This window comes from Paramisgurnus dabryanus, chromosome 1 (assembly GCF_030506205.2).
Source record: "Paramisgurnus dabryanus chromosome 1, PD_genome_1.1, whole genome shotgun sequence".
Taxonomy (NCBI): Eukaryota; Metazoa; Chordata; class Actinopteri; order Cypriniformes; family Cobitidae; genus Paramisgurnus; species Paramisgurnus dabryanus.
This window is the reverse complement of record NC_133337.1, coordinates 3,131,124-3,157,782: the sequence shown is the minus strand read 5'-3', so window position 1 is coordinate 3,157,782 and position 26,659 is coordinate 3,131,124. Positions and strand designations below refer to the sequence as shown.

Genomic DNA, 26,659 nt, shown 5'->3' with positions numbered 1-26,659 from the left:
TCAAGAGAAGCTCATAACGAGAACCATGAAGGTGTTGCTGCCACGCTTCTGCGCACCAGGAGGAAAGCATGGATTGTGCAAGGCCGGAGAATAGTAAAGAAGGTTGTGAACGACTGTATTACATGTCGCAAACTGAAAGGAAAAATGTGCCAGCAGATGATGAGTGATCTGCCACCAGAACGTTCACAGTGTGCTAACCCTTTTGAGTTTACCACGCTTGACCTCTTTGGCCCCTTTGAAATCAAAGATGCTGTCAAGAAAAGAGTAGGAAAGAAAGTTTGGGGCATAGTATTCTGATGCATGGCATCAAGAGCAGTTCATGTGGACCTTGTTGATGACCAGTCATCTGAGAGCTTTCTCCAAACTTACTCTAGTTTTGTGGCATTGAGAGGCCATCCCAGAAAGTTGTGGTCAGACAGGAGAACAAATTTCATTGGAGCTAAACCTGCTCTACAAGACTTACATAGGTACTTAGCTACCTTACGGGAAACATCTATAGAGAACAAAGCTGCCAAGAATGGAACAGTGTGGGCATGGGACTTTCATCCGGCTGACGCACCTCATCGCAACGGGGCTGCAGAAGCTGCAGTCAAGCTCATAAATAGAGCTCTCACTAGCCTCGGAGGAACAACAAACTCACTTACCTGGGGTGAACTCCAAACCCTTTTCTACCAGGCAGCTAACCTCACTAACAAAAGGCCAATTGACGCCAGGGCACAAGAACAAGAAGACTCTATAGAGTACTTGACCCCCAATACTCTACTTCTTGGGAGGACCAGGCAAGGATGGGGGATACAGGAGGAATTGACTTATGCACTCATCCCTGGCGCCGTCTCCGAGCCATCCAGATTGGTGTGGATATGTTCTGGAAGAAGTGGAGTGAACTTGCCGGACCTAACCTATTTGTTCGACCAAAGTGGCACCGGATTCAAAGGAATGTAGCAGTCAGTGACATTGTTTGGATTGCTGATCAAAACGCACTGCGAGGGCAATTCCGGCTCGGACGAATCCAGGCCGTATACCCTGACAAGAAAGGACTTGTGAGAGATGCCGACGTTAAGACATGTGCAGGCCCCCCTGCCTCTCTAATGATTGGGCAACTTAGGAGGAACCCTCAGCAGCTGACGTCAGTTATCCTACGGAGAGACGTGAGAAGACTGGTAGTCCTCATACCTGTGGAAGATCAGTGACCCTAGACGGCGCTGCCTAAGCACTCAGACCTCAATTCTGAAGGCATTACCTCAGGATCTCTCTCTCTATCTTTCTCTCTTTCCTCCCTCTTTTTTTTTCTCCAGGGAAGGTGCCTGAACAGTGACAATAGTGCCCTATTTTTCAAAAAAAAAAAAAAAACCTTGTTATGTGGTGTAATGTAATGTTTGTCTTTGACCGCCTTAGATCACATGATCAGTTGGTCAAGTGGGAGGTGTAGTGTTTATTACGTATTACGTAACGGGTGTTCAACAAATATAACGCAGGTAAACAAGTGGGAGGTTCACTTACCTGATTAAAGCACGAGCCAGTCATAAGGTGAAAGGTGAACCTGTAAAAATCCTATAACTGTGGTTCATCCAGTACTGAATAAGCACGAACAATAAGCGGAAGCGAGTATTGGTGTTTGACATGTTGTCTCGTCAGGAGAGATGCGCCACCGGTAAGCTGTTGTTTCCCTTCATTGAACTGTGGTCTAAGTTTGTTTGTTTGTGACGCTACTGCTGTACTGCCGCTATGTATATGTGCGGCTTGTATGCTCGATAAATGTTACGTTAGTCACACTGATAAAACCTTATTTGCGGTCTGATGTTTAACGCTGTCAGCTCGATAGTATCCGCGGTATATGCCAGTAAATGTTTGAAATTGGAGCGTTTCACTAATACAAGCTACTTCCTGGTTGCGGTGCTAGATGGGTAATGTAGTCAATCGCTTTACATTGATAATGGATTGCTATGCACAGCGTCACTATTTAAAACTACACTCACTGTATTATCTCTGGATTAAAGCTAGGGTAGGTAATCCTGTTCAGATACATTTTTTATTATACTGGGTGAAATGGTCCTTCTATCCTGAGAGTAGTCAATACATTATGTGTTCAGAAAACGGAATGAAAACAATCAGACCTCTGTAGCAGCTGCAGGACAGTAAAAACTCCGACCAATCACTGCCATTCGGTGCGTGTGTAAAGAACCAATCAGATGCCTTCATGTCTCGTGGCCCAGCCCCACTGCGCGCGCTGCCCTGCGTGCACTAATCACGTCATCGTTCCCTGAAATATTCAGTCTCACTACACCGAGTAAGCAGGAGTTTGCGGCACCGGCACAATGGAAGATAAAAAGCAGCCAAAACTACCACTGCCAAAACTAACTGCTCGCCCTTATAAAAAACCTAGAAAAAGAAAATCTGAGGCAGAAAAGGCTGCAACTAAACAGGTACTGGATAAAGCCAGAGGACAAACTCGCGTAAACATCGGTGGAGCATTTGAACGGTGGAGACAACTGAGGGAGCTGAAGGGCCTGAAAAGCGATGCCGAGGTTGCGGTCTTTCTGCTGAACAGGTAATAATTTGTTTTGCTTCGGGGGGATTTGTTATTTCCATGATAAATGTTACGTTAGGCAACGTAGCTATTTTTGTAGCTAGTATTAGCCCAATGCTAACATTAGATTCTCTGTCGGTGTAAATCAGTTGAGTTACAGGTGAATGAGACATGAAGTCGTTTGGTTGATGCCTATAATGTGTTGAAATACTCGATTTTCCTGTGACCTGCAGCTGACTCCGACTGTGGATGTGCATTCATGTTTGTGGGGGCGTAGCTTTGGACGGAGTGCTAACGAGAGGGGGTGGAGCTTAGAAGAGGTGACGTTTTCTAATTTTGCTAGCTCTCAAACATTACCTACCCTAGCTTTAACTTAGACCTTTGTGATTTTAGGCTATTAGTTTAATGTGTAACATTAATATTGATGTATATTTGATGTGGTTTACATTACTTAGCATTTCTGTGTTTAGAGATGTGCTTTATTTAGTTATTTAGTTCTTAAAGTATATTATAATATCTATAATACTAAGTACTGATTTTTCTATATTGACATTTATATTTTATTTATATTAGTATATTTAGAATGTATTGTATATTATGTCAATGTGGTTAATATTGTTATTTATACTATAGCCTTTATATTTTCTACAGGTTTATAACCTGCTATTTGTGGACAAATTAACTGTTTGTTAAAATCATTCAGTTCAAATAAAAAACCACAAAGAGTTATAACAACGTGTCCTCTCCTGATGCCCCATTCGGTGGGGAGATTCTTAAAGAACCGAACAGTGCTCGGGCCCTAATAATAATAATCCAAGCAAAAACAATAGGGCTTGGCACCTTTCGGTGCAGGCCATTCTGGCCTGCTCCTCGGTGCTCGGGCCCTAATAATAATCCGAGCAAAAACAATAGGGCTTCGCACCTTTCGGTTCAGGCCATTCTGGCCTGCTCCTCGATGCTCGAGCCCTAATTGTCATGACTGCTGGGTGATCGATGGCTGTGTGTGTGTGTGTTGTTTACCTGTGGTGCCGGTTCCTCGTGTTCACTAACTCCGCCCCCTTGTTTCGGTAATTGTTCACCGGTGGTGTCTCGTTTACCTTTTCCTTTATATTGCACGTAGTCCTGTCCTTCGTTGCGCGCTCATTGTTTTATCACAGTCCTGCTGCCCTGCCTTGTCTTGTCAGTCGCTCTCTGTCTCTTCCTCTTGTTACCCCAGGTTTGGTTTTCGGCGTTCGGGGACTCGTCTTCGCCCGGACCGCTCGCTTGTGGATTACTGGATCTCATTGACTTTGTTTGTCTCTCGGTACAGCTGGTTCGCTTCGTTTCTAGGCGGTACACCAGCTGTCTCTGTTTCTCTCCGGTTTGCATCATCACCCGTGAGTGGAGTACACCTTTTTACTATTGTGGATTACATTGACTCTAACGACTGTTGTTTCTCGGAACCGCTGGTTCGCTTCGTTTTTAGGCGGTGACCAGTGGTTTCCGGGTGGCTCTTCTACATCAGGATTTCACAGTGGATTACCCGTCTGAGAACTTGGATTTACCATCTTCCTCTCCGCCTGTCATCCACCTTCAGGGCGGCGTGTTTCATCTCTCTGTTGCGTGTGGTGACTGTGCTGGTGTTCTCGACGGAGTGCGTGGGTGGCTCTCTCTCTCCCTTCGGATCTGTACTGGATTATCGTGTAGCGCCGACTCACTCTCTCCTACTGTGGGAGTGCTTCATTCCCACAGTAGTGTTATCATCCAGAGTGAGTCAACGGGTGTGTGCCGTGTGTGGATCTACCAGTGACTTTGCTCTCCAGATCTCTCATTCTATTTTTCTAAATAAATATTGTTAACTTGCACTTGACTCCGAAGTTCTTTTCTGACAGATGAGCGCGCCACTAATGGAGTCAGCAAGTTTAGAGAGTCTGGAAGTGCTGACCGCCCTTCACCAGCAGGGGGCGGCCATCGATCAACATTCATCATTATTGTCTGCTGCTGCCAGAGATTTCAGTATCTTGCCTGAGCAACTTAAGGAGCTCAGCAATCGCTTGGACCAAGTGACTCCTCACTATGAAGCTCCAGCCTCATCCGGAGGAGCCGTTTCGATTGAACGGGAGCCACACACGGCAACACCCCCCACCTACAATGGCGACCCCAACACCTGCAGATCCTTTTTGCAACAGTGTCCTCTCGTCTTTGCGCTCCAACCCCGTCGATTTTCTTCATCCACTTCCAAGGTGGCCTATGTTCTGACGTTACTCACGGGAAGAGCGAGAGACTGGGGTATGGCCGCCTGGGGGGCTAAAGCTCCATTTACATTTTCATTCGAGGCTCTTGAGGAGGAGATGTTAAAATTGTTTGATCGCTCACTCAAGGGGGACATGGCAGCGGCTGAGTTGGTGAGATTATGGCAACGTAATGACTCCGTTACGGACTTTGCTATAAGATTTAAGACTCTCGCTATTTGCTGCAACTGGAACGACGCGGCATTAAGAGCGCAATTTCTCGAGGGTCTCACACCGGGCATTCAAGACGAGATTGCACTGAGGGAGCCACCCACGTCACTGGAAGCTGCCATCGATCTGGCTCTGAGGGTTGAGTCTCGCCATCGGCAGAGAGATCTGCGTCGCTCATTTCGCCATCTGATGTCGGAACCAGGGGAGACCGCTTCAGAGACGCCCTCCAAGGAGCCTATTCAGCTGGGCAAGTTTCGTATCTCTGCTGGTGAGAGAAATCGTCGTCTGTCTAATGGCCTCTGCTTATATTGTGGCAAGCCGGGGCACCTGGCGGCCACATGTCCGGTAAAAAGCTCACGCCCACCGATGAACTTGGGAGTCTCAGTGGGCGCATCGTCATTTAAATCTCCCGTAAGCAGCACAACACTTCCTGTCATCATAAATTCCTTCCATTCACAGGCGTTGCTGGATTCCGGTGCGGAGCCGTGTCTTTTGGATGCTGGGTTGGCCAAGTCCTGGGGTATCCCATTCATCCCTCTCTCCTCTCCTTTGTCTGCCTGGACATTGAAGGGCCAGCATATGGCTGTGATCACGCACCGCACACCCCCTGTGAGTTTGTTTGTTTCTGGCAATCATCATGAGGAAATTGAGTTTTACATCTTAGAGGATTCACAATCACCAGTCATTTTAGGTCATGACTGGTTATCCAAACATAATCCTCACGTTGATTGGCAGAACAATGTTGTGTTATCTTGGAAGTCTTCGTGTTATGTTTCTTGTCTTGGTCCTGCTCCTTCTCTTGTCTCTTGTTCTGTCTCGCAGGTTCCGGCTATCGATCTCTCAGGAGTCCCGGCGGAGTACTCGGATCTGTATCAGGTTTTCAGTAAGTCCCGGGCCACTTCTCTGCCTCCTCATCGGTCGTATGATTGCGAGATCAAACTACTTCCCAACACTTCTCCGCCTAAGGGTCGTATATTTTCCCTAGCTAAACCAGAAAGAGAGGCTATGGATAAATACATTAATGACGCTCTTAAAGCCGGTCTCATTCGTCGCTCCTCGTCTCCAGCTGGTGCTGGATTTTTCTTTGTAAAGAAGAAAGACGGGTCTCTTCGTCCGTGCATTGATTATCGAGGGCTGAATGACATTACTGTTAAGAATAAGTACCCCTTGCCATTAATGTCATCAGCATTCGAGTTATTACAGGGAGCGCGCGTATTTACCAAGCTAGATCTGCGCAACGCTTATCACTTGGTACGTATTAGAGAGGGCGATGAGTGGAAGACAGCCTTTAATACACCCTCAGGACACTGGGAATATTCCGTTCTGCCGTTCGGTCTTTGTAACGCTCCAGCTGTCTTCCAGACCATGGTCAATGAAGTGCTGGGTGACATGATTAACAGATTTGTCTTTGTGTATCTCGATGACATTCTCATCTTTTCTCCCTCCATGTAGATACACACTCAGCACGTTCGCATGGTTTTACAACGGCTTTTAGAGAATCAACTATTCGTTAAGGCGGAGAAGTGCGAGTTCCACAGGAAGTCAGTTTCGTTTCTGGGTTTTGTTATTGCCGAGGGAGAAATTTGTCCCGATCCCGCTAAGGTTAAGACGGTTGCCGAGTGGCCAGTACCCGACACTCGGAAGGAGCTTCAGCGATTTCTGGGGTTCGCCTATTTTTATCGCCGTTTCATCAGAAATTTTGGTCAGATCGCTAAGCCTCTTACTGCTCTCACTTCACCTAACGTATGTTTCTGTTGAAATAGAGAGGCTCAGGAGGCCTTTGATGTGTTAAAGTCCCGGTTCATCTCTGCGCCTGTCCTCTCTATTCCCGATCCGGCTAAACAATTTATAGTGGAAGTGGATGCATCTGATGTCGGGGTAGGCGCTGTTTTATCACAGCGATCGTCTATTGATGGGAAAGTACATCCGTGTGCTTTTTTCTCTCACCGGTTAAACCCAGCAGAACATAATTACGACATAGGGAATCGGGAGCTGTTGGCGGTTAGACTCGCTTTGGGTGAATGGCGTCACTGGTTGGAGGGAACCTCGGAGCCCTTTCTGGTCTGGACGGATCATAAAAATCTTGAATATATCCGTTCGGCCAGAAGACTAACATCTAGGCAGGCTCGTTGGGCACTCTTCTTTGATCGTTTCAACTTCACTCTCTCGTACCGGCCTGGCTCGAAAAATACCAAACCTGATGCTCCCTTTCGTCTGTTCGAGAAGTCCGATTCGGAGAGGGCGGAGACCATTCTCCCGGAGGGGAGGGTGGTCGGCGCCCTCGTATGGGGAATCGAACAGCGGGTGAGAGAGGCCGGCCGGGAGGGGGAAGTTCCGGAGGGGTGTCCAGCGGGTCGCCTATGGGTTCCTGAGCGGTTACGTTCCGATGTCATCCGGTGGGGTCACAAGTCCAAGTTTGTCGGCCATCCAGGTATTCGGAGAACGTTGGCTGCCATCCGTCAGCGTTTTTGGTGGCCTTCTATGTCCACTGACGTCAGACAGTTTGTACTAGCCTGTTCGGTTTGTGCTCGTAATAAAGCATCTAATTTACCACCCGCTGGTCTGCTTAAATCTTTGCCCGTGCCCTCCCGCCCCTGGTCTCATATAGCCCTTGATTTTGTCACTGGCTTACCGGCATCTAATGGTAACACTGTTGTTCTAACTGTGGTGGATCGTTTTTCGAAGGCGGTTCATTTCATTCCCCTGCCCAAGCTACCTTCTGCAAAAGAGATGGCTCAGGTTTTGATTAATCACGTATTTCGGTTACATGGTATTCCGACTGACGTAGTGTCAGATAGGGGTCCTCAGTTCATCTCTCGTTTTTGGCAGGAGTTTTGTAGACAAATTGGTGCCACGGCCAGCTTGTCTTCTGGTTATCACCCGCAGACCAATGGGCAATGCGAACGGGCTAATCAGGATCTCGGTAGAACGCTCCGCTGTCTGTCGTCACAATATCCGAATTCCTGGTGCGATCAGCTCCCGTGGGTTGAGTATTCTCATAATTCTCTTCCCGTCACGTCTACCAATTTATCCCCGTTTGAACTTTCCATCGGTTATCAACCTCCCCTGTTTCCATCACAGGAGCCCGAGGCAGCGGTTCCGTCTGCGTTAGCTTTCGTACGCAGGTGCAGACGCACCTGGAGGAGAGCTAAGACACTGTTATTATCTAATTCCAGACGAACCAAAGCTGCAGCTGATCGTCATCGGCGACCTCCACCCCGTTACGTTTGTGGTCAAAAGGTATGGCTTTCTACCAAGGATCTGTCTCTCCGTGAGCCTTCTCGTAAGCTGGCTCCAAGATTCATTGGGCCATACAGTATTTCTAAGGTCATTAATCTGGTGACGATAAAGCTTAAGTTACCCCTTTCTCTTGGTCGGGTTCACCCTGTTTTTCATGTATCCAAGGTTAAACCTGTGATGTTTGCTCGCTATAACCCTCCTGTCTCTGCCCCTAATCCCCCCGCCCCTCGTCTAGTGGATGGTGCCCCTGTCTATACTGTTAAGAGGTTACTAGACTCCCGCCGCAGGGGCAGAGGATTTCAGTATTTAGTGGATTGGGAAGGATACGGTCCTGATGAGAGGAGCTGGGTTCCGGGTCGGGATTTGCTGGATCCTGGGCTGATCGAGGACCTCCGTCGGCGACAGGGTGAGTCTCCCGGTCCGTCTGGTGCCGGTCGTGGAGGGGGGGCTACTGTCATGACTGCTGGGTGATCGATGGCTGTGTGTGTGTGTGTGTTGTTTACCTGTTGTGGTGCCGGTTCCTCGTGTGTTCACTAACTCCGCCCCCTTGTTTCGGTAATTGTTCACCGGTGGTGTCTCGTTTACCTTTTCCTTTATATTGCACGTAGTCCTGTCCTTCGTTGCGCCCTCATTGTTTTATCACAGTCCTGCTGCCCTGCCTTGTCTTGTCAGTCGCTCTCTGTCTCTTCCTCTTGTTACCCCAGGTTTGGTTTTCGGCGTTCGGGGACTCGTCTTCGCCCGGACCGCTCGCTTGTGCATTACTGGATCTCATTGACTTTGTTTGTCTCTCGGTACAGCTGGTTCGCTTCGTTTCTAGGCGGTACACCAGCTGTCTCTGTTTCTCTCCGGTTTGCATCATCACCCGTGAGTGGAGTACACCTTTTTACTATTGTGGATTACATTGACTCTAACGACTGTTGTTTCTCGGAACCGCTGGTTCGCTTCGTTTTTAGGCGGTGACCAGTGGTTTCCGGGTGGCTCTTCTACATCAGGATTTCACAGTGGATTACCCGTCTGAGAACTTGGATTTACCATCTTCCTCTCCGCCTGTCATCCACCTTCAGGGCGGCGTGTTTCATCTCTCTGTTGCGTGTGGTGACTGTGCTGGTGTTCTCGACGGAGTGCGTGGGTGGCTCTCTCTCTCCCTTCGGATCTGTACTGGATTATCGTGTAGCGCCGACTCACTCTCTCCTACTGTGGGAGTGCTTCATTCCCACAGTAGTGTTATCATCCAGAGTGAGTCAACGGGTGTGTGCCGTGTGTGGATCTACCAGTGACTTTGCTCTCCAGATCTCTCATTCTATTTTTCTAAATAAATATTGTTAACTTGCACTTGACTCCGAAGTTCTTTCCTGACACTAATAATCCTAAGGAAAACAATAGGGCCTCGCACCTTTCGATGCAGGCCATTCTGGCCTGCGCCTCGGTGCTCAGGCCCTAATAATAAATTCGAGCAAAACCAATAGGGTTTGCACGCAGCAATGGCGGGCCCTCGCACATTTTTTTACCGCTACACGGTGTGTTCGAGAAAATGATGCACGGTGGGCAAGGGCATCAAGTGGGTAAAAATCAGTGGGCTATTTAATGTTGTTACTGAGCCATTTGGGGACTGTAGCTAAAAGAAACCCCACATTTTAGACAAACGGGGGCACTAGTGAGCCACTTAAGAGACACGCCTATGTCTGACATTTTTGTGCAAACTTAACAGCCGACAACTCTGATGTGTGTGCCAACTTTAAGGTTAATCTAAGCACGTCAAGAGCCTTAAATATGCCTGAAATAAAAGTAAAGTTTGCGGCGTTGCCATGGGAACAGCGTTCGAGATATAAAAAATCCCTTCGCAATTTATCATCTACAATGTCTCCGCATCATGTTGACCACTTCTGGAGTGAATCGCATGATATTCTAGAAGGAGTATTTAAAAGTTCACTGCATGCAACTGTAAGGCTTAAATATGCCTTTAAAATGAAAGTAATGTTTGATGCGTTGCCATGGGAACAGCGTTTGAGATATCAAAAATCCCTTCGCAATTTATCATCTACAATGTCTCGGCTTCATGTTGACCACTTCTGGTGTTAATCGCATGAATATCCTAGAAGGAGTATTTAAAAGAACATCGGCGTCAACTGAAAGGCTTAAATATGCCTTTAAAATGAAAGTAAAGTTTGACGCGTTGCCATGGGAACAGCGTTCAAGATATCATGAATCCCTTTGCAATTTATCATCTACAATGCTACTCAGCATCATGTTGACCACTTTTGGTGTCAATCGCATAAACATTCTAGGAGGAGTATTTAAAAGAACATTGCATGGAACTGTCAAAAAAAATCCACCTTTGTGACTGACAAACTTCCTGGCGCCTGGTGGTGGCGCTATACCCGGGAGTCACAATAGGCACATTGATGCGATCGGAATCTTTAGACGAACAAACACCCCGCGTGTCATCACAATAAGATATTTTTTGCCTTAGATATTAGACACTTCCTGTTTCTCTGATTTCGCCATAAATTTGTGGCCTCGCCATGGCAGGACCGTTCGAGATATCATGCATTTTTTGAACAATCCAAAATATCCGACTTCCTGTTGGGCAGAGCTTAAATGTTAGAGGGCGAAAGTTGTTTGGGTTGATTAGATCTATATGCGTACCAACTAGGGCTGTCACTTTTTATTCGATATTCGAATATGCATTCGAACATGACGTGAAATATCCGTATTCGAACTTTAAATAAACCATCCGGTTTTTAAAATGACATGTGTAGCGCATTTTTCACAGTAACACCTCGTAATGGGAAGGAGACTGAGAGTAAGACCGACGACGGGAACTGTGTGCAAGAGAGGGAATCAAATTGGACCAAAATTAACCTAATGTGCATGTCAAGATAGAATTATAGTTTATATATAAAATGACATATTGTTTATAGTGTTAAATATTATAGCAGAATAAAAAGCTTGTGTTAATACGTTCGCATTATGAAATTAGCATGTATGAAGATAATTTCATCATTTTTACAACGCAATGTAAACTTTATTTTAAACAGCAACACGGATTAGTCTTGTAAACGGATTTGAAATGATAATGTGCTGACTGTCGCGCATCACATAGGCGACAGAGTCAAGTGAGAGCTGCTTTACTCAGCGGTAAGTTTAATTTCATCTCTAGTATCAAAGGGTTTGTGTGCTCTCTATCATTAAAAACGGGCAAGCAAACAGCACGCGCAGGGTTAATGTACTTGTCAATGACGGCTCACAAACCCGCGGGATAGGCTATGTATGGGTGCTTGTTGTCAATGAGATTTCTTCTCACAAACACGCTCAAGCGCGTGATATGTGTGCTTGTCAATGACGGGCATTAAATCCGTGGAATTCCACAGAGTTTTCTGCCGAAATCTGCGGGCGCGAATTCCGTTTGGGCTTGGCTATATGCCTTACTCATGCTGCTGTTTAAGTTGTCACGTTATTGTTTGTAACTATGTTCTGAATCGTTTATATATATATATATATAGTATATAAGTTTGTTATTCATAAGTTGATAACCTGCTGTTTCAAACATTAAGTTAAAAATTTTCGAATTAGATTTTTCTCAAAAGTGACAGCCCTAGTACCAACTCTTGTACATGTGCGTACATGTTTGCCCAATCTGTGCAACAATGTTTGTTTTTGCATTACAGGGGGTGCTACAGAGCCCCCCTGCCACGCCCGAGTTTCAGCCTTTGCCCGGTCCTAATGGCCGATGACTCTGACGTCTGTGCCAATTTCCAAGAGTTTTCGAGTATGTTAAGGCACCCAAAATGCCCCAAAATTTAAAAAAAAAATCAGAGCAAAAACAATAGGGCTTCGCACCCTCGGTGCAGGCCATTCTGGCCTGCTCCTTGGTGCTCGGGCCCTAAAAAAATAATAATCCGAGCAAAAACAATAGGGCTTCGCACCTTTCGGTGCAGGCCATTCTGCCCTGCTCCTCGGTGCTCGGGCCCTAATAACTCCTTGAAGAACAATAGGGTCCTCACACCCCCGTGTGCTCGGGCCCTAACAACACTTTTTAACAATAACTATCTGATAACTGATATGTCCTGTATGTTTTAGCGGTAGAGAAGCTGACATTGCCTCCCTCAGAGACGCAGCCCAGTAATGTGTGGTTGATCGTGGGTGTCGTGGTTCCAGTTCTGGTGGTCATCCTCATCATCATTATCCTCTACTGGAAGCTGTGTCGCTCTGAAAAGCTAGAGTTTCAGCCAGATGCTATGAGCACCATCCAGCAAAGACAGAAGGTTAAAATCAGTGTGCTTGAGTATGTGTGCATGTGTGGCAAGTAGGCCACTAATAAACACTACATGTGAGGGAGGTTCGTACTAAAACTGTACTCTGTTTGTCTAAACTAGACTAGTTTGTAACAGCAGGTTCTGCGCATAATGCGATTTGTGTATCATTTGTCTAGTTGCAGCCCCCTAGTGTAAAAGGCTTTGATTTTGCTAAGCTCCACCTAGGGCAGCAAAGTAAAGATGACATCATGGTAATTCAAGAGCCCACCCCCCCACCCCTCCCTGTTAAAGAGGCCACACCCTCGGAGGGTGGAGAATTGAACACACCCAAATCAAAGAGTTCATCCACTAAAGCATCACGTGCAGCTCGGAGAAGGGGCAGGTAACTAGCTGTGATTATATGTTTTGAATTACTGTATGTTAAGGAAGTTTTAACTTCCATAATTTCCACGTCTTTGTCAGATTGTCTCCGTCTGATGGCGATTCATTAGGAAGTGAAGCATCCAGCGGTAGAGAATCAGCGGAGGAGAGCACAAGACCTGCGGTGACACCAAGTGAAAGCAAACCTCAACATCGCAAGAGCAAGCATGGTACCATACCATACATGCGTCAATCCAGTGGATTGAACAATCTCTATTGTGAATTCACTATACAAATCAAAACGAATTTAAATTGAATAGTCTCTTTGTCTTTTCATCACTCCATCACCCTCTCTTTATCAGCTAAATCCAAACTGGGTAAGCTTCTTTTCCTTATGTTGCACGTGCAAAGACTTTACATATAGGCAAATTATGGATTTTTAACTTCTGGCATTGATCTTCAGGTGCTCAACATGGAAGCGGTGTGGATGAGCAACTGTCCTCATCTTCTATATTCGAACATGTAGATCGTCTCTCTCGTGGTTCATCGGATGGAACACGCAGAGTGTCCAATAAAATACAGCTTATAGCCATGCAGCCCATGCCGAGCCCTCCCGCTCACCCGCATAACCAAGCTCTGAGCACCAGTCTAACAGAGAAACTGTCTGATGGGTCAAAGGTCAACAGTGAGGTCAGTGACCTGTTTTCCCAAATGTACTCTTTAAGAAAACCTTTATATATTTATTCAAATATTTATTCAATCTGTGTGTGCCCTCCGGTAGATCCAAGTGGCCTTGAGGCACAAATCTGAGATAGAACATCATCGCAATAAGATCCGCCTGCGTGCCAAGAGAAAGGGCCACTACGAATTTCCTTCTATGGAGGATATCATGGCTGCGTTCGGCGACAGCTCCGAGCAGCAGCGCATTTATCAGCAAGCCCAGGAGCAGATACACAAGATACTGCATCCAGATGAACAAACACCATCATCGTGTGGAGAGCCACGCAAGAGGTCAAAAAAACATATACTGTACTCAAAAAAGGGTTTGATTTTATCAGATAAACAGTAAAAACCATGGCAAACTGAATACAAATTCTGATAACTTATCACTATGCCAAACCAATGTAAATCTTTTTGGAATGAGAACCACCACCTTCCAGCTATATCACCTGTTGTTGAAAACCAATAGATAATACTTAATAATTTTGAAAAACTAATTGGTTGGTACTTTAAAAAGAAAGTATACCCCCAACTTCCTGTTTCAACATTGAACAGATCGGCAAATGAAAGTTCATTGATATTTTCTTGTCTGTTTGTGAGTAGCTCTAGAGGTCGACGCTCTCCCAGACAAAGGCAGAGACAGAATTTTGGTGGTAGCGGAAGTCTGAGAGACAAAGATCGCCTCATTACTGATGGGGATGCCACATACAGGAAGTACCCTGGCGTCAACAATGTGGCATATGTGGTAGGACACAAACAGTCACAACTTTTTCATTGATCAAAAACACAAACTCACAAATGGTTCTGTTGTTGCAGTCTGATGCAGACCAGCTCCCAGATACAGGTAGCCCCTCCCCGACTGATGAGGTGTTTTTAGACCCTGGATCTCCGCCTTCAGGCCCTGCCCCTGCCCCGCCGGCCTACGTCCCCCATCAGCCAACCATCGAAGAAGCACGGCAACAGATGCACTCCTTATTGGATGACGCCTTTGCTCTCGTCTCACCCTCTTCTCAAGGAAGCCCTGCCCCTTTGACATTCACAGGCGTTACTGCAGTCACTGGTGTTGGAGGGATCAGTCCTGGTCAACCCTCTAGCCCGTCCTCTCGCCCGGCACGCCAGTGGGGCTCCTCCTCTTACCCAGCAGCCCCTGCACATAGTCCTTTCTCTGCGGTGAGTTGCTGCATGTCCTGAATTTGATGTTGTATTTAATGAAGTACTTACCGATCAGTATGCATGTGGGTAGTATGGATGTATTCCAGATACATTTGCCAATTATCAATTTGACAGCTAGGCTCTGCTAGTCCCATGTCCTTAGGGAAAAGTGGATGAACACAAATATTTTGAGAAATGTTTGTAACCAAACCGTTCGTGGACCCCATTCACTTCCATAGTAGAAAAAAGAATACTTTGGAAGTAAATGGGGTGTAAATTTATACAGGTTTGTAACAACATAAGGGTGAGTAAATGATGACAGAAATTAAATTTTTGGGTAAACTATCCCTTTAAACCTAGTATTAACAAGGCTGCACAGTTGCAGCATTACTTTTTTACTGTTCTGCATAATAGTTATTTAGAACTTATTTAGGAAAAAGCTTTGATTCTGTTGCATACTGTATAACTAAATGAAGAATATTTAGTTTTGTTTATTATTTTTATCTAATTTGGTGTGTTACTTATTTTTTTTTATTATTTTATTGGTTTGTAGTACAACTCAGATTCATTAAATTAATGAAGCTAAAAAGTCTAATATTAGTACAAAATTATTTTTTAAAAATATTTTCAAAATTCACGATCAAGTGCAGAATTTGGTTTTTAGCCAAGATTTTTTATTTCGGTGCATTACTAGTCAAGACACACTGATGCAGTATTAATTATTTTTAACACATACCTGGTTATGATGGTTACATTACAGAGGTATTTAAAAAATATAAAAAATAATATTTGGCATACTACATAACTTTTTAATTTAACTGAATAGATTTTATCATGTGAATGTTGTGCTCTTCATTTTAAGTTTAAATTTTATAATAAACCTAAAAACTCATTAACGAAATTTTAAAAATCCTTTTGAAGACCCATAGTCTTATAAAAAATAAATTTGTATGTTGCAAATATGTTGCATTTTGTCTGTGCTATAAATGTTTTTAATAAATGTTTATGGGCCGACATTAAATCCTTTAAAATGTATTTCTCTGATTTAAAGAGGTATGCTGAATTAGGAATGTCTCCTACTTCAGTCCAGAGTTTACTGCATAGGTAAGATGCATTCTGGGAAGTGTTTTAAAATAAGAAAGAAAAGTATTTTTAAGGTTTGGTCTTGAAAATAAATAAACCTTAAATATTTTCTACTTTCTGTAACAGAAAGGCTGCAAATTGTTATACATATTTAAAAACATTTAAATACACAATACAGAAAATAAGTAAGTGTCCAAATATAATATTTACTTAGCAGATTATTTGTTTAACAGGCAGGCACAAGGGTACCTGCTGCCAGCAGAGATGCAGTCTGATCCTGGTTACTCCAGCAGGGGGCAGTTTGGAGAGGAGCTCACATCGTCTGATCGACCTCGACCAGTTGGGGGCAGCACAGGTAAAGAATGTTCAGTACAACTTAACTTAAAGGGATAGTTCACACAAAAATGAAAATTCTGTCATCATTTACTCACCCTCATGTTGTTAAAAATCCTGTTTAAATTTTGTTGTTCTGATGAACACAAAGAAGGATATTTTGAGAAATGTTTGTAACCAAACCGTTCATGGACCCCATTTACTTCCATAGTATTCTTTTTTTCCTATTATAGAAATCAATCACGAATGGTTTTGTTACAAACATTTCTCAAAATATCGTCCTTCCTGTTCATCAGAACAAAGACATTTATACAGGTTTGTAACAACATGAGGGTGAGTAAATGATGATAGAATTGTATTTTTTTTTGGGTGAACTGTCCCTTTAAGTGTGTTTCTAAGTTAAAATAATAGCATTTTTGTGCATATAGGTGCACAGTTGCACCAGCTAACACAGGTGGGTTTGTCAAGTCGGATTGGATTATATCCTGGTGTTGGCCGTAGTGTTTCTGGACCCTCTGGATCAAGTTGGACCCAATATAGATCAGATGAAGAGATCTCAAGACCAGGAGCCAACCGGGAGGCTGTAAGTCAATAATGTGCACACACAATTTTTCAGATTACCTAAGATAATTATCCTGTCTGAATATAAAAACCCAGCTAAATTATTTTTTTCTGTGATTTACTGCTTATAAAATCATCCAAAATAATGTATTGAACATTCTGTGTCCAAATTTACCTTGATATTTTTAATATTGACTGAGTAAGGTCATGTTAAAAATGTATGCTCTTAATATTAAGCTTAAATTTCACAGACAGGGTCAAGTGGCTAAGCTTCATTAACCCTATTCTCTCTCTATCTCACAGATATTGACATTCCCAGAATATTCCTTATCACCTGTATTCCAGATGCCAAGGACATCACTGCAGGATCCGACCACACCCCAGGCCCATCTGGAACCCTCGAGCACAGTGTACGTCGCCCCTGAGGCGCATTCACCACCTCCTCACTCCTCAGCTTCCCTCATCAAAGCCATCAGGGAAGAATTACAGAGACTTTCTCAAAAACAGGTGGCTGTTGCAGGCTACCACAGTTGAGACAGACCATCCCAAACCCCAGTCCTGATGACTTCTTACTGCAGCTGCTACCTAAAAATACTCACATGGCTGCTTTTACACAAACCCTAACCAAAATTGTACAATCCAAGTACGGCTGGTCTGTTACAGTACACATGAATAAATGGCACAGATATTCAATAGGGATATTGTGAGGACATCCACATTTGATGTTTTACTGCTTACTTGCAGAAAATAAACTTCAATACCCTCTCTTCTGACTTGCAAATGAAAAACCATACATCTCTCATCCAGACTGTTTAGAATAGACATACAGGCTCTCAAATTGCATGCTGAGAGCTGTGACTTTTTAAAGATTTAGTGCTGAGTGTTGCCAATGTGAAAGTCCCAATCAGTTCCAAGTCTGTCAAAGTGCTTCCTTCCAGTGGCTCATCTTTATGTCTCCGGACCTGGTGCTAAAAATCATTTCTTTCTTCTGTTTAATGCCACAATTTAGCCTTGCCTAAAAAGGGGCATCTCCTTTTGATGCAGTCATATTTTAGTCTTTCCCCTGATGTCCATTTATCAAAGATGGCTAATCAATTGAAACATGACTGTCTGTAAGATGGTTTTGGGGTCTGGGTATTGTATTTTTTGTGGTTTTGAAAGTGTTAGTATTTGTTAGGACTGTTGTTGCTGAAGTTACTCCACGTTGTCTTGTCTAGCTCTTGAGGGTAAGCTAGATCAACAAGCAGCCTCTAGAAAAGGATCCAGATTGTTGTCAGCATGATTCTACACCATTGCTTTATCCATCCCAATGTCTTGTTTGAAGTATGGCTAGGGTAATAGTTTTCAATGTACAAATGAAGAGTTTGGTTCCAAAACCAGATAACTAACTTTTGTCAAGACATTTAGTTTATTTTTATGTTATCATGTTTTTATTATGCTACTTAGCTGTATTTGTTTTAGTTATGAAGGCTTATTTCAAAACAAACCAACTGCAGTTTCTGAAAAGTTATCTCGTTTTGGAACCAAACTCTTTACATATTAATTTTGCACATTTTCATCTTTGCACATTCGTATCATGTTGATGATGGAAGTCAATCAGTTTCAGAGTTTATTGTGGAAAAGAGAGAGTTTGTTAATGAAGAACAGGTATTAATATAACAATATATGTAATTTTATATTATATAAAACATATATAGATGGCTTATAAATAGATATTGCATATTCATGATGTATTGATCCATTGAGCACAATTTTGATTATATGTTATCATATTAGATTTTATTTATTTTTTATTGTTATAAAGTACTATGTATTACCGATGTTGGAAAAGTGTTGCTATGGGATATTTTAAAAAAGACCAAATCACTGTTGAAGCATAGTTCCCTCAGCTTGGTAATGCAGTAGGCATTCTGTATGTATTTTTAATGTATATGGTCATGTGGACTTGCACAGAGCTGTTGTAAAGATTCCTATAAGGAACTGGTATGTGCTGTAGGGATAAAGGCCATTTATTTTTTACCTAACTCTCTGTCCTAGGTTTTGGTTTAACCCTTTATTTCTTCTTAATTTAATTTTTTTTCTTCCATTCTGCTTACACAATCACTAAAACACCTGCAATTTCAGGGAATTTAAGGTGTAAGGTTTTCAGGCCTGGAGAATTCATGATAATCTTAAAGATCATTGAAGAGACAATTAAAGAGAGCATCATCTCTATAAAAAATTCTTTACCATTCTTATCCCGTAATTGCAAACTTGAAATCACATATCTTTATTTTTCTTTCTTTCATTATTTCTTTATTTTGTGTATAAAGGTGCCTGACAGGCCTTAAATTAGGAAGCATGTAAAGTGATGGATTCTGCTTAATTTCTTCCCTTTTTTGTTTATTTTGTGTGCTGTTGTCTTGATGGGCATGCTAATAGTCTTAAAAAAGCAAAATATGACAAACAAGCTTGATAGAAATTAGCCTACTATGAAAAACTGCTATGTAATGGTCCATAAGACTTTACACCAGTGGTCAAAGCACAGAGAAACGATTGAAATAATTTGAAAAAAACTTTTCAGTATTTTACCATTTATAAACATATTTTTTGAAAGTATTTGAAATCAATATTTATGATAAAAAATATATAATGTAGGAAGAGTATTAATATGTAAATGAAAATTTCTGCATACTTATAAATATTTAGTATGTAGTCCTCTTATAACTAAGAGGCAAATATCATTGTTAGACCTCTTTTCTCACAGTATGCAAAGACCAACAGGGAATATGTTTTTATTATTCTGCCCTGTTTTTGTTTTTATCAATCTGGCAGATTTCACAATGAAAACTGTATGCATTCATAAACAAAAGTCATTTGACTAACATGGTGCTACTAAACTGTGTGTGTGTGTGTGTGTGTGTGTGTGTGTGTGTGTGTGTGTGTGTGTGTGTGTGTGTGTGTGTGTGTTGTTTTGTGTGAAACCATCATAACCTTACAACACTGAACTGAATTTTATCGCATTTATAGCAATTATGATGTACAAATTCTGAGATAAACTGAATTGTGTGTGCGTGCAATAATATACCTCCACTGTCTCTATGCCAGTGCCATAGAGGATGTCATAGGAATGTAACAGTTAATCTTACATAAAGTTCATTTTTTAATTTTGCTGTATGTTATTTTAAATCCCTGAAAATGTAAGGATATTAAAGATACAGACACCATCTTTGCAATCCTAACGTAATGGGATGTATACAATAGGCTTATATTTCTCTTTATCTTTCTCATTGTGTCTTGATTTTTCTCTCTTGGTCTCTGCAAACTGCATCCCAGTATTTGATGTTTAATGTGTCTATATTGTTGTGTAAACTAAACAATAAACAATGTGCCGTCAATTAAATCGGTCTCTGTCACAACCTCTTGTGGTCAACCAATTAAGTTTATTTCAAGGACAGTTTAGCATTGATTTGTTAAATTTAATCAATATGATTGGTAGGATTTGGTTAAACTAAAGTTAGCTAAAAAAAATGTTACTGTTATTTATTAAAGTGGACAATTCACAAGACTTTTTTAAGATGTAAAATAAATTGTTGGTGTCCCCAGAGAACATATGTGGATAATTTATTATAACATGTTAAAATTGCCACTTTGTAGGTGTGAGCAAAAATGTGCCGTTTTTGGGTGTGTCCTTATAAATGCAAATGAGTTGATCTCTACACTAAATGGCATTGCCGGGGTTGGATAGTGCAGATTAAGGGCTGGTATTATTATAATAAGATCCCCTTCTGACATCACAAGGGGAGCCAGATTACAATGAGCTATTTTTTTTCACATGCTTGCAGAGAATGTTTAGATAAACTAAGTTACTAGGTTGTTTATTTTCACATTGGAACATGGAAAAAGTCAGATTTTCATAATTTTCCCTTTAATGTTTCTCAAATATTTATGTTTTACTTTGAATGTATTAGTCTGGTTGTAAAAGGGGTGCTAAAAAAATAAACCATCATGGTTCTTCTAATGGATATATTATGGTTATAATGGAAATTTTACTGGTTTTAATAAAAACTATAATGGTCTCTGTGGGCCTCTGTTTTGGGTTGTATTGGTGTAACGGTATTTGTAATGGAACCAGTGGATTTGTGCTGTTGTTGTTTTTTCAGCAGGGTTTGCAGGCCCTACAGCCAGCCAGGGAAGGATTCAATCCTTTATTTTGAATGCCACGAATCTGAATACTGTATGAACACGCCCATTTTAGGCAAAACGAGTAACGTCATCATTCAAAACTCCTGCCAAACAGGCCCATAAACAGCATCACATGCATTGTTTCTGTCTCTGTCGTTACAGGAGCGCACGGAATATAGGACAGCCTTTTTAGGGTACCCACCAAATAGGACTGGTCACAAAATATAAAACGAAGGACACTGCGGGATATTTCTACTTCATCTCACGTGTTATCACTACTGTATTCTATGTAGGTCAGCTAACTGGAAGAAGAGAAGCTCAGTTAAAACCTGTCTGACCTGTGCGTCCACGCGCAGTGAAAGCATGAATCCAGTCTACAGTCCTTTATATACAAGAGTAAAGGAAGTGTTTATAGGGTGTGTGTTGTCTTGCATGTCCCTTTAAAACTAAGCCTTACCCCTCGCGCTCAGAAGTTTAGTGACGTTCTGTACCTGCCGGCAGGTGAGACTGGATGTTTTAATGCGCGCGGTGGACCTGTGGGACTTTTTAATAGGGTTTTTGTTATTTTTCATTAAGGTTTATGAAAATTTGGATTAGGATATGGTACAAACGACGTGTGTAGATGGTGGACGTTAAACCAAAAAAATCTGTGTTTTTAGAAGGCTGATTTCTATAAATCGCCGAAACGTCTCGACAACATCAACATACGGGAACTTTTTTACGAAAATACAGTATCTAGTTATTTACTGATGGACGAGATGCGATTGAAAATACCAAATATAATGAAGAATCACGTTTACTTCCTTTGATCATCCGATGTTATAGTAAGTGTGTTTCTTGATTTACCTACCATTGTACTTTGAAGTATGATATTGAAAAATATATGCATAAACCATAGTATTCGCATAGTCTATGTCCTAACAGTGGTTTACCCATACATGTTGAAAAGAAAAACAGTATCATATAAGTTGTAAGGATTTAATGGTTATAACAGAAATTGTAATGGTTTTCATCTGACAGTTGAAAACCAACTGAACACAATTAAATCCTACTGGAAAATTACCTAAAACACACCACATAAAGGCATTTTGCAATGATTTTAATTGTAAATAGCTGATGGTTTAATGGTGTTTGTAATAATAGCCAGTAAAATTTGTTTTAATTTGTTTTACTCACCAGGGACTGTATATACAAAACCATTTTTTGGTTCTGTTTTTTTATGTTTGAGATATAGGCTACAACAGTAACAAATAATTTACATACCTTTGTACTGTACATTCTTCAAGTGAGAGCAAGAATAGCATGGCATTGCCATACATAAGGGTAATACCATGTTTTTGCCAATGTTTTCTTAGTTTCATGCAAGCTTTTTGCAACTCAGAGAACATAAACAAACCTTCTCAAAGAGAATGGCATTTAAGCGATCATCTTCCATGAAGACCCAGCTGGTCAATGCTATTCAGCTTCAAGAAGTGGAGCTGGGAGAAACCAGCACCGACCATACCTATAACACACCAGTAGAACCTGCAGAACCTCCAGAGGTCAAGGGTGAGGAACATACGAATAATAACAACCATAATGATCCACAGCTATACTGTACAATGCTAATGTCGTTCTACAATCACAATGCATAATTGTCAAGCATTCCAACCATTTCATAGTCATTATGTAAAGATTTGAGTTATTTTTGACACCACAGAAATAAAATGTTACACTGTGGAGGAGGCCGTCGAGAACATTGGCTTTGGACGCTTTCATATTATGCTTTTTGTCATCATGGGGAGTGCCAATGTAAGAAGTGTTTGTTTGTTTGTCTAAGTAATTTCTTCACCTTTGTACTGTTTACATAGTCTGTAAAGTTGTGTGTGTAAATAGATAGTGGAGGCGATGGAGATTATGTTACTGGCTGTAGTTTCTCCCGAGATCCGCTGCGAGTGGCGTCTGGAGGATTGGCAGGTGGCTCTGGTCTCCACGGTGAGGAACTTGTCCAATCAGGGCACTTACTTGGTTTTTCGTTTTGAATTTTGAGAGAGATACTGTACTGATTTATTATTCATCACAATATTTTGTGTGTGTTTTAGATGGTGTTTTTGGGTTTTATGGTCTGTGGGGTTCTCAGTGGTTATTTGGCCGACAAATACGGACGGTGGAAGGTCAGTTGTTATACTTGACCCACACATTGTAATGTGGTAAATTAGATGGGAAACAGTTTGTGTGTTTGTGTGCACAGGTGGTGTTTAGTGGCTTTGTGTGCGCTTCATATTTTTCTCTACTTACTTCGTTCTCCCCATCATACGGCTGGTTTATCTTCCTGCGCTGTATGGTCGGCTGTGGAGTGGCGGCCACATCTCAAGGGTGAGGTCTCACAAATATACACATTCTGTACACACATAGTTTCAGGGATCTTGGAAAACTTGAAAACATATCAGAAAATGGCAGTATTTTCAGTCCTTGTATTAATATTGTAAATGAATGTAATAAAAACAGTGTAATTCATTTGTCAGAAATTGTTGGAACCTTGACTTTCAAGTATTCACAATTTTTTTTATAGCACAAACAATTCCTTAAGATAGTCCTAAATGGTCTGTTGTGTTTTTTTTTTTTTTTACATTTACAGTCATTTAGGAGATGCTTTTATTCAAAGTGGTTAAAAATGAGGAACATTGCAAGCTATAATCGTTTATTTACTATCATGTTACAGTGAATTATTCTCTGTTATTTCTTCTTACAGGTTTGTTCTGAAGACAGAATTCATTCCAGCCAAATACAGAGCATTTTTGCTACCTCTTGCTTCAGTAAGTATAATCTGGGAAAACTCTAACACTGAACTTATTGCATTGCATTTAAATTTTGTGATTGTTGACAGATCTTCTGGATGTTGGGATCAATGCTCATCATCATTCTCGGTATGACGGTGGTGCCCACAATGGGCTGGCGTTGGATGATCCGTTTCTCCATCATCCCCAGTATCATACTCATTGGACTGTTCCTGGTGAGTTTTTTATATTGTAGCTAAATGGGTAGAGAATTGCACTAACAATGCCAGGGTCATAGTTTTGGTCACCAGGAGTGCACAAATTATATATATATATATAAATATACATTTATATATTCAGACTTATATTTATATGTTCAAACTTATAACTATATATTCAGACTTATAAATCTGAATATATAAATGTAAGTCTGAATATATAGTTATAAGTTTGAATATATAAATATAAGTCTGAATATATAAATGTAAACCATGAATATATAGTTATAAGTCTGAATATATAAATATAAGTCTGAATATATAAATGTAAATTGTGAATATATAGTTATAAGTGTGAATATATAAATATAAGTCTGAATATATAAATGTACATTGTGAATATATAGTTATAAGAGTGAATATATAAATATAAGTCTGAATATATAAATGTAAATTGTGAATATATAGTTATAAGTGTGAATATATAAATATAAGTCTAAATATAAAAGTGTAAGTCTGACTATATAAATGTAAGTCTGAATATATAAATGTAAATTCTGAATATATAGTTGTAAGTTTGAATATATAAATATAAGTCTGAATATATAAATGTAAATTGTGAATATATAGTTATAAGTTTGAATATATAAATACAAGTCTGAATATATAAATGTAAACTGTGAATATATAGTTATAAATCTGAAACGCTTCCAACACACTTGCGCGTCGCGTGAAAAATAGGCATCGGTTCTATTTCTAGCATGCACGCGTTTTCCGCGTGGCTCGGGCCTTGCCTGAGACGCGTGTCTCACGCAGGTAGTCTGCAAGCTCTAACCTCTTAACATGGGAGCCGAAATAAAAACGGACACACCACACAGCTGAGATGCTCAGAGACGTGCACAGGAATTTTTAGGGGCAGTTGCTCTGACCTAAAAAAAGGCACCCCCCTAAATAATTTTTTTTTTTTAACTCACGGCCTATATGAAGGACTGAGAATAACAGGGTCTTTATTAAAATCAGCAAACATGTTTGCCTAATGCCTACCCAAAAAATTGTAGCCTAGGCTGCTTGTCTGCAAGCTATGATAGCTAGCTGCTATCTGTCTGATTATTAAGGCTTAAACGTGGCAAACTCAGCCTAGATTCATGAAGATTTTAACAGAGGTGGAAGGAGTAGCCAATAACTTAAGTAAAAGTACAAGTGAGTAAAGAAATAATTACTCAAGTAGAAGTAAAAAGTATGCAATGAAAATAATACTCAAGTACCGAGTTACTAGTTACTCATGAAAAAATAAATCTAGATACATACACACACATGTTGGTGTATGTGGTTTACGGGGACATCTCCATAGACGCAATGCATTTTATACTGTCCAAACTGTTATATTCTATTCCCCTTACCTACCCCTGTCCCTAACCCCAATGTCACAAAAACCTTTTGCCAGTCTTTAATCTATGAAAAACTACCATTTAGTATGTTTTTTTAGCTTTTCCGTTTATGGGGACACTGATTGTGTCCCCGTAAACCACCTTTATAGCAAAATAAACATGTCATTATACACTTTTCATGTCCTCGTAAACCACATAGACCAACACACACACACACACACACACACACACACACACACACACACACACACACACACACACACACACACACACACACACACACACACATTCTGGTTTCCATGTTTTGTGGGGACATTCCATAGACGTAATGCATTTTATACAGTACAAACTGTATATTCTATTCCCCTTACCTGCCCCATTCCCTAACCCCAACCATCACAAAAACCTTTCTTGTACCTTAGATTTTCAATAAACATCATCTTGTTTGATTTATAAGCTTGTTTCCTCATGGGGACATCAAAATGTCCCCACATGGTCACAAAACACTGGTATTCCTATCTTTGTGGGGGCAATTGGTCCCCACAACGTGATAATTACCAGGTACACACACACACACACACACCACACAATACAGTGCCTTCCATAAGTATCAGAACTGTAAAGACAAGATTTTTCTGTTTGCTGTGGAGACCAGAAATTGGTAAGAAAAATATCAGTATGTCAGAAGTTTAGAATGTCACATTTTATTAACATTTGTTTATGTTTCAACACATACATGCTTTAACAACAAAGAACAACAGCATTAAATGCTGACTTATGTGTGTTGTACACAAATGCACATAAGTGAATCAAACTGATCCTACACATTTTATGCTTTTCATGTGTAAACAATCAGGACATAGCTCAGTGACCATAAAAAAAATAATGTGACAGATTTTGTACTTTTGTCTCATTTTTATCTTTTAATGTTTAGACATTTCTTGACTCCACAACAAACAGAAGAATACTTATGAAGGGCACTTCTACAGTATGTGTAAAACTGCAACATACACAAACAGTACAGAAAAAAAGAATACAAACACAGAATAGACAAGCATTTTAAATTAACAAATTAACTTTAGTCTCAATGTTGATGTAGCTTATAGCTGAAATATCAGTAAACTGACAAAACTTTTGCATATGTATAAAGTTGGAATCTCCTAAGATGGTCTGAGGACATTGACAGTTTACACTTAACGTTACATAAAAATGATTTTAGACAAAACTCTTGTTTTCTTAAGTTGTCATGTCACGTGTGTTTTGTGAGAATCACTTACATCATACAGTACAGTATACAGCGAATCAGACTTCAATCATCGATGGATTTTCTTCAATCTGTTTTAGTGTTTCTGGAGGTTGCACGCGTTTAACTGTGTTTGGCGACGAACAGGTCGCGCGTATGTAATGGCGGTACATGTGTGAAGTTTTGCTTTTAGTTAAAAGATTGGTAAATTCATTTC

General features: G+C 41.2%; 2 protein-coding genes across 5 annotated transcripts in view; both read left to right on the top strand.

The window, feature by feature from the left end:
• The window catches only part of LOC135747107 (UPF0606 protein KIAA1549), a 254,948-nt gene extending 234,893 nt beyond the window's left edge, over positions 1 to 20,055 (top strand). For 3 of the 4 annotated variants that reach the window (XM_065265768.1, XM_065265767.1, XM_065265770.1), the window contains 12 exons: positions 12,289 to 12,473; positions 12,641 to 12,846; positions 12,927 to 13,054; positions 13,187 to 13,201; positions 13,288 to 13,514; positions 13,606 to 13,835; positions 14,148 to 14,289; positions 14,361 to 14,714; positions 15,748 to 15,800; positions 16,013 to 16,134; positions 16,541 to 16,695; positions 16,977 to 20,055. In XM_065265768.1, the coding sequence (XP_065121840.1) occupies positions 12,289 to 12,473; positions 12,641 to 12,846; positions 12,927 to 13,054; positions 13,187 to 13,201; positions 13,288 to 13,514; positions 13,606 to 13,835; positions 14,148 to 14,289; positions 14,361 to 14,714; positions 15,748 to 15,800; positions 16,013 to 16,134; positions 16,541 to 16,695; positions 16,977 to 17,207 (2,048 nt within the window). In that variant the 3' untranslated portion in view covers positions 17,208 to 20,055. The remainder of the gene's footprint in view (positions 1 to 12,288; positions 12,474 to 12,640; positions 12,847 to 12,926; positions 13,055 to 13,186; positions 13,202 to 13,287; positions 13,515 to 13,605; positions 13,836 to 14,147; positions 14,290 to 14,360; positions 14,715 to 15,747; positions 15,801 to 16,012; positions 16,135 to 16,540; positions 16,696 to 16,976) is intronic. The other variant, XM_065265769.1, reaches the window with a different exon arrangement.
• A 940-nt stretch (positions 20,056 to 20,995) lies between these two features.
• Positions 20,996 to 26,659, top strand: part of svopl (SVOP-like) — an 80,936-nt gene continuing 75,272 nt past the window's right edge. Inside the window, exons 1-8 of the mRNA XM_065265734.2 lie at positions 20,996 to 21,661; positions 22,193 to 22,385; positions 22,537 to 22,628; positions 22,713 to 22,811; positions 22,919 to 22,990; positions 23,068 to 23,192; positions 23,569 to 23,632; positions 23,704 to 23,829. Of these exons, the coding sequence (XP_065121806.1) occupies positions 22,247 to 22,385; positions 22,537 to 22,628; positions 22,713 to 22,811; positions 22,919 to 22,990; positions 23,068 to 23,192; positions 23,569 to 23,632; positions 23,704 to 23,829 (717 nt within the window). The 5' untranslated portion in view covers positions 20,996 to 21,661; positions 22,193 to 22,246. The remainder of the gene's footprint in view (positions 21,662 to 22,192; positions 22,386 to 22,536; positions 22,629 to 22,712; positions 22,812 to 22,918; positions 22,991 to 23,067; positions 23,193 to 23,568; positions 23,633 to 23,703; positions 23,830 to 26,659) is intronic.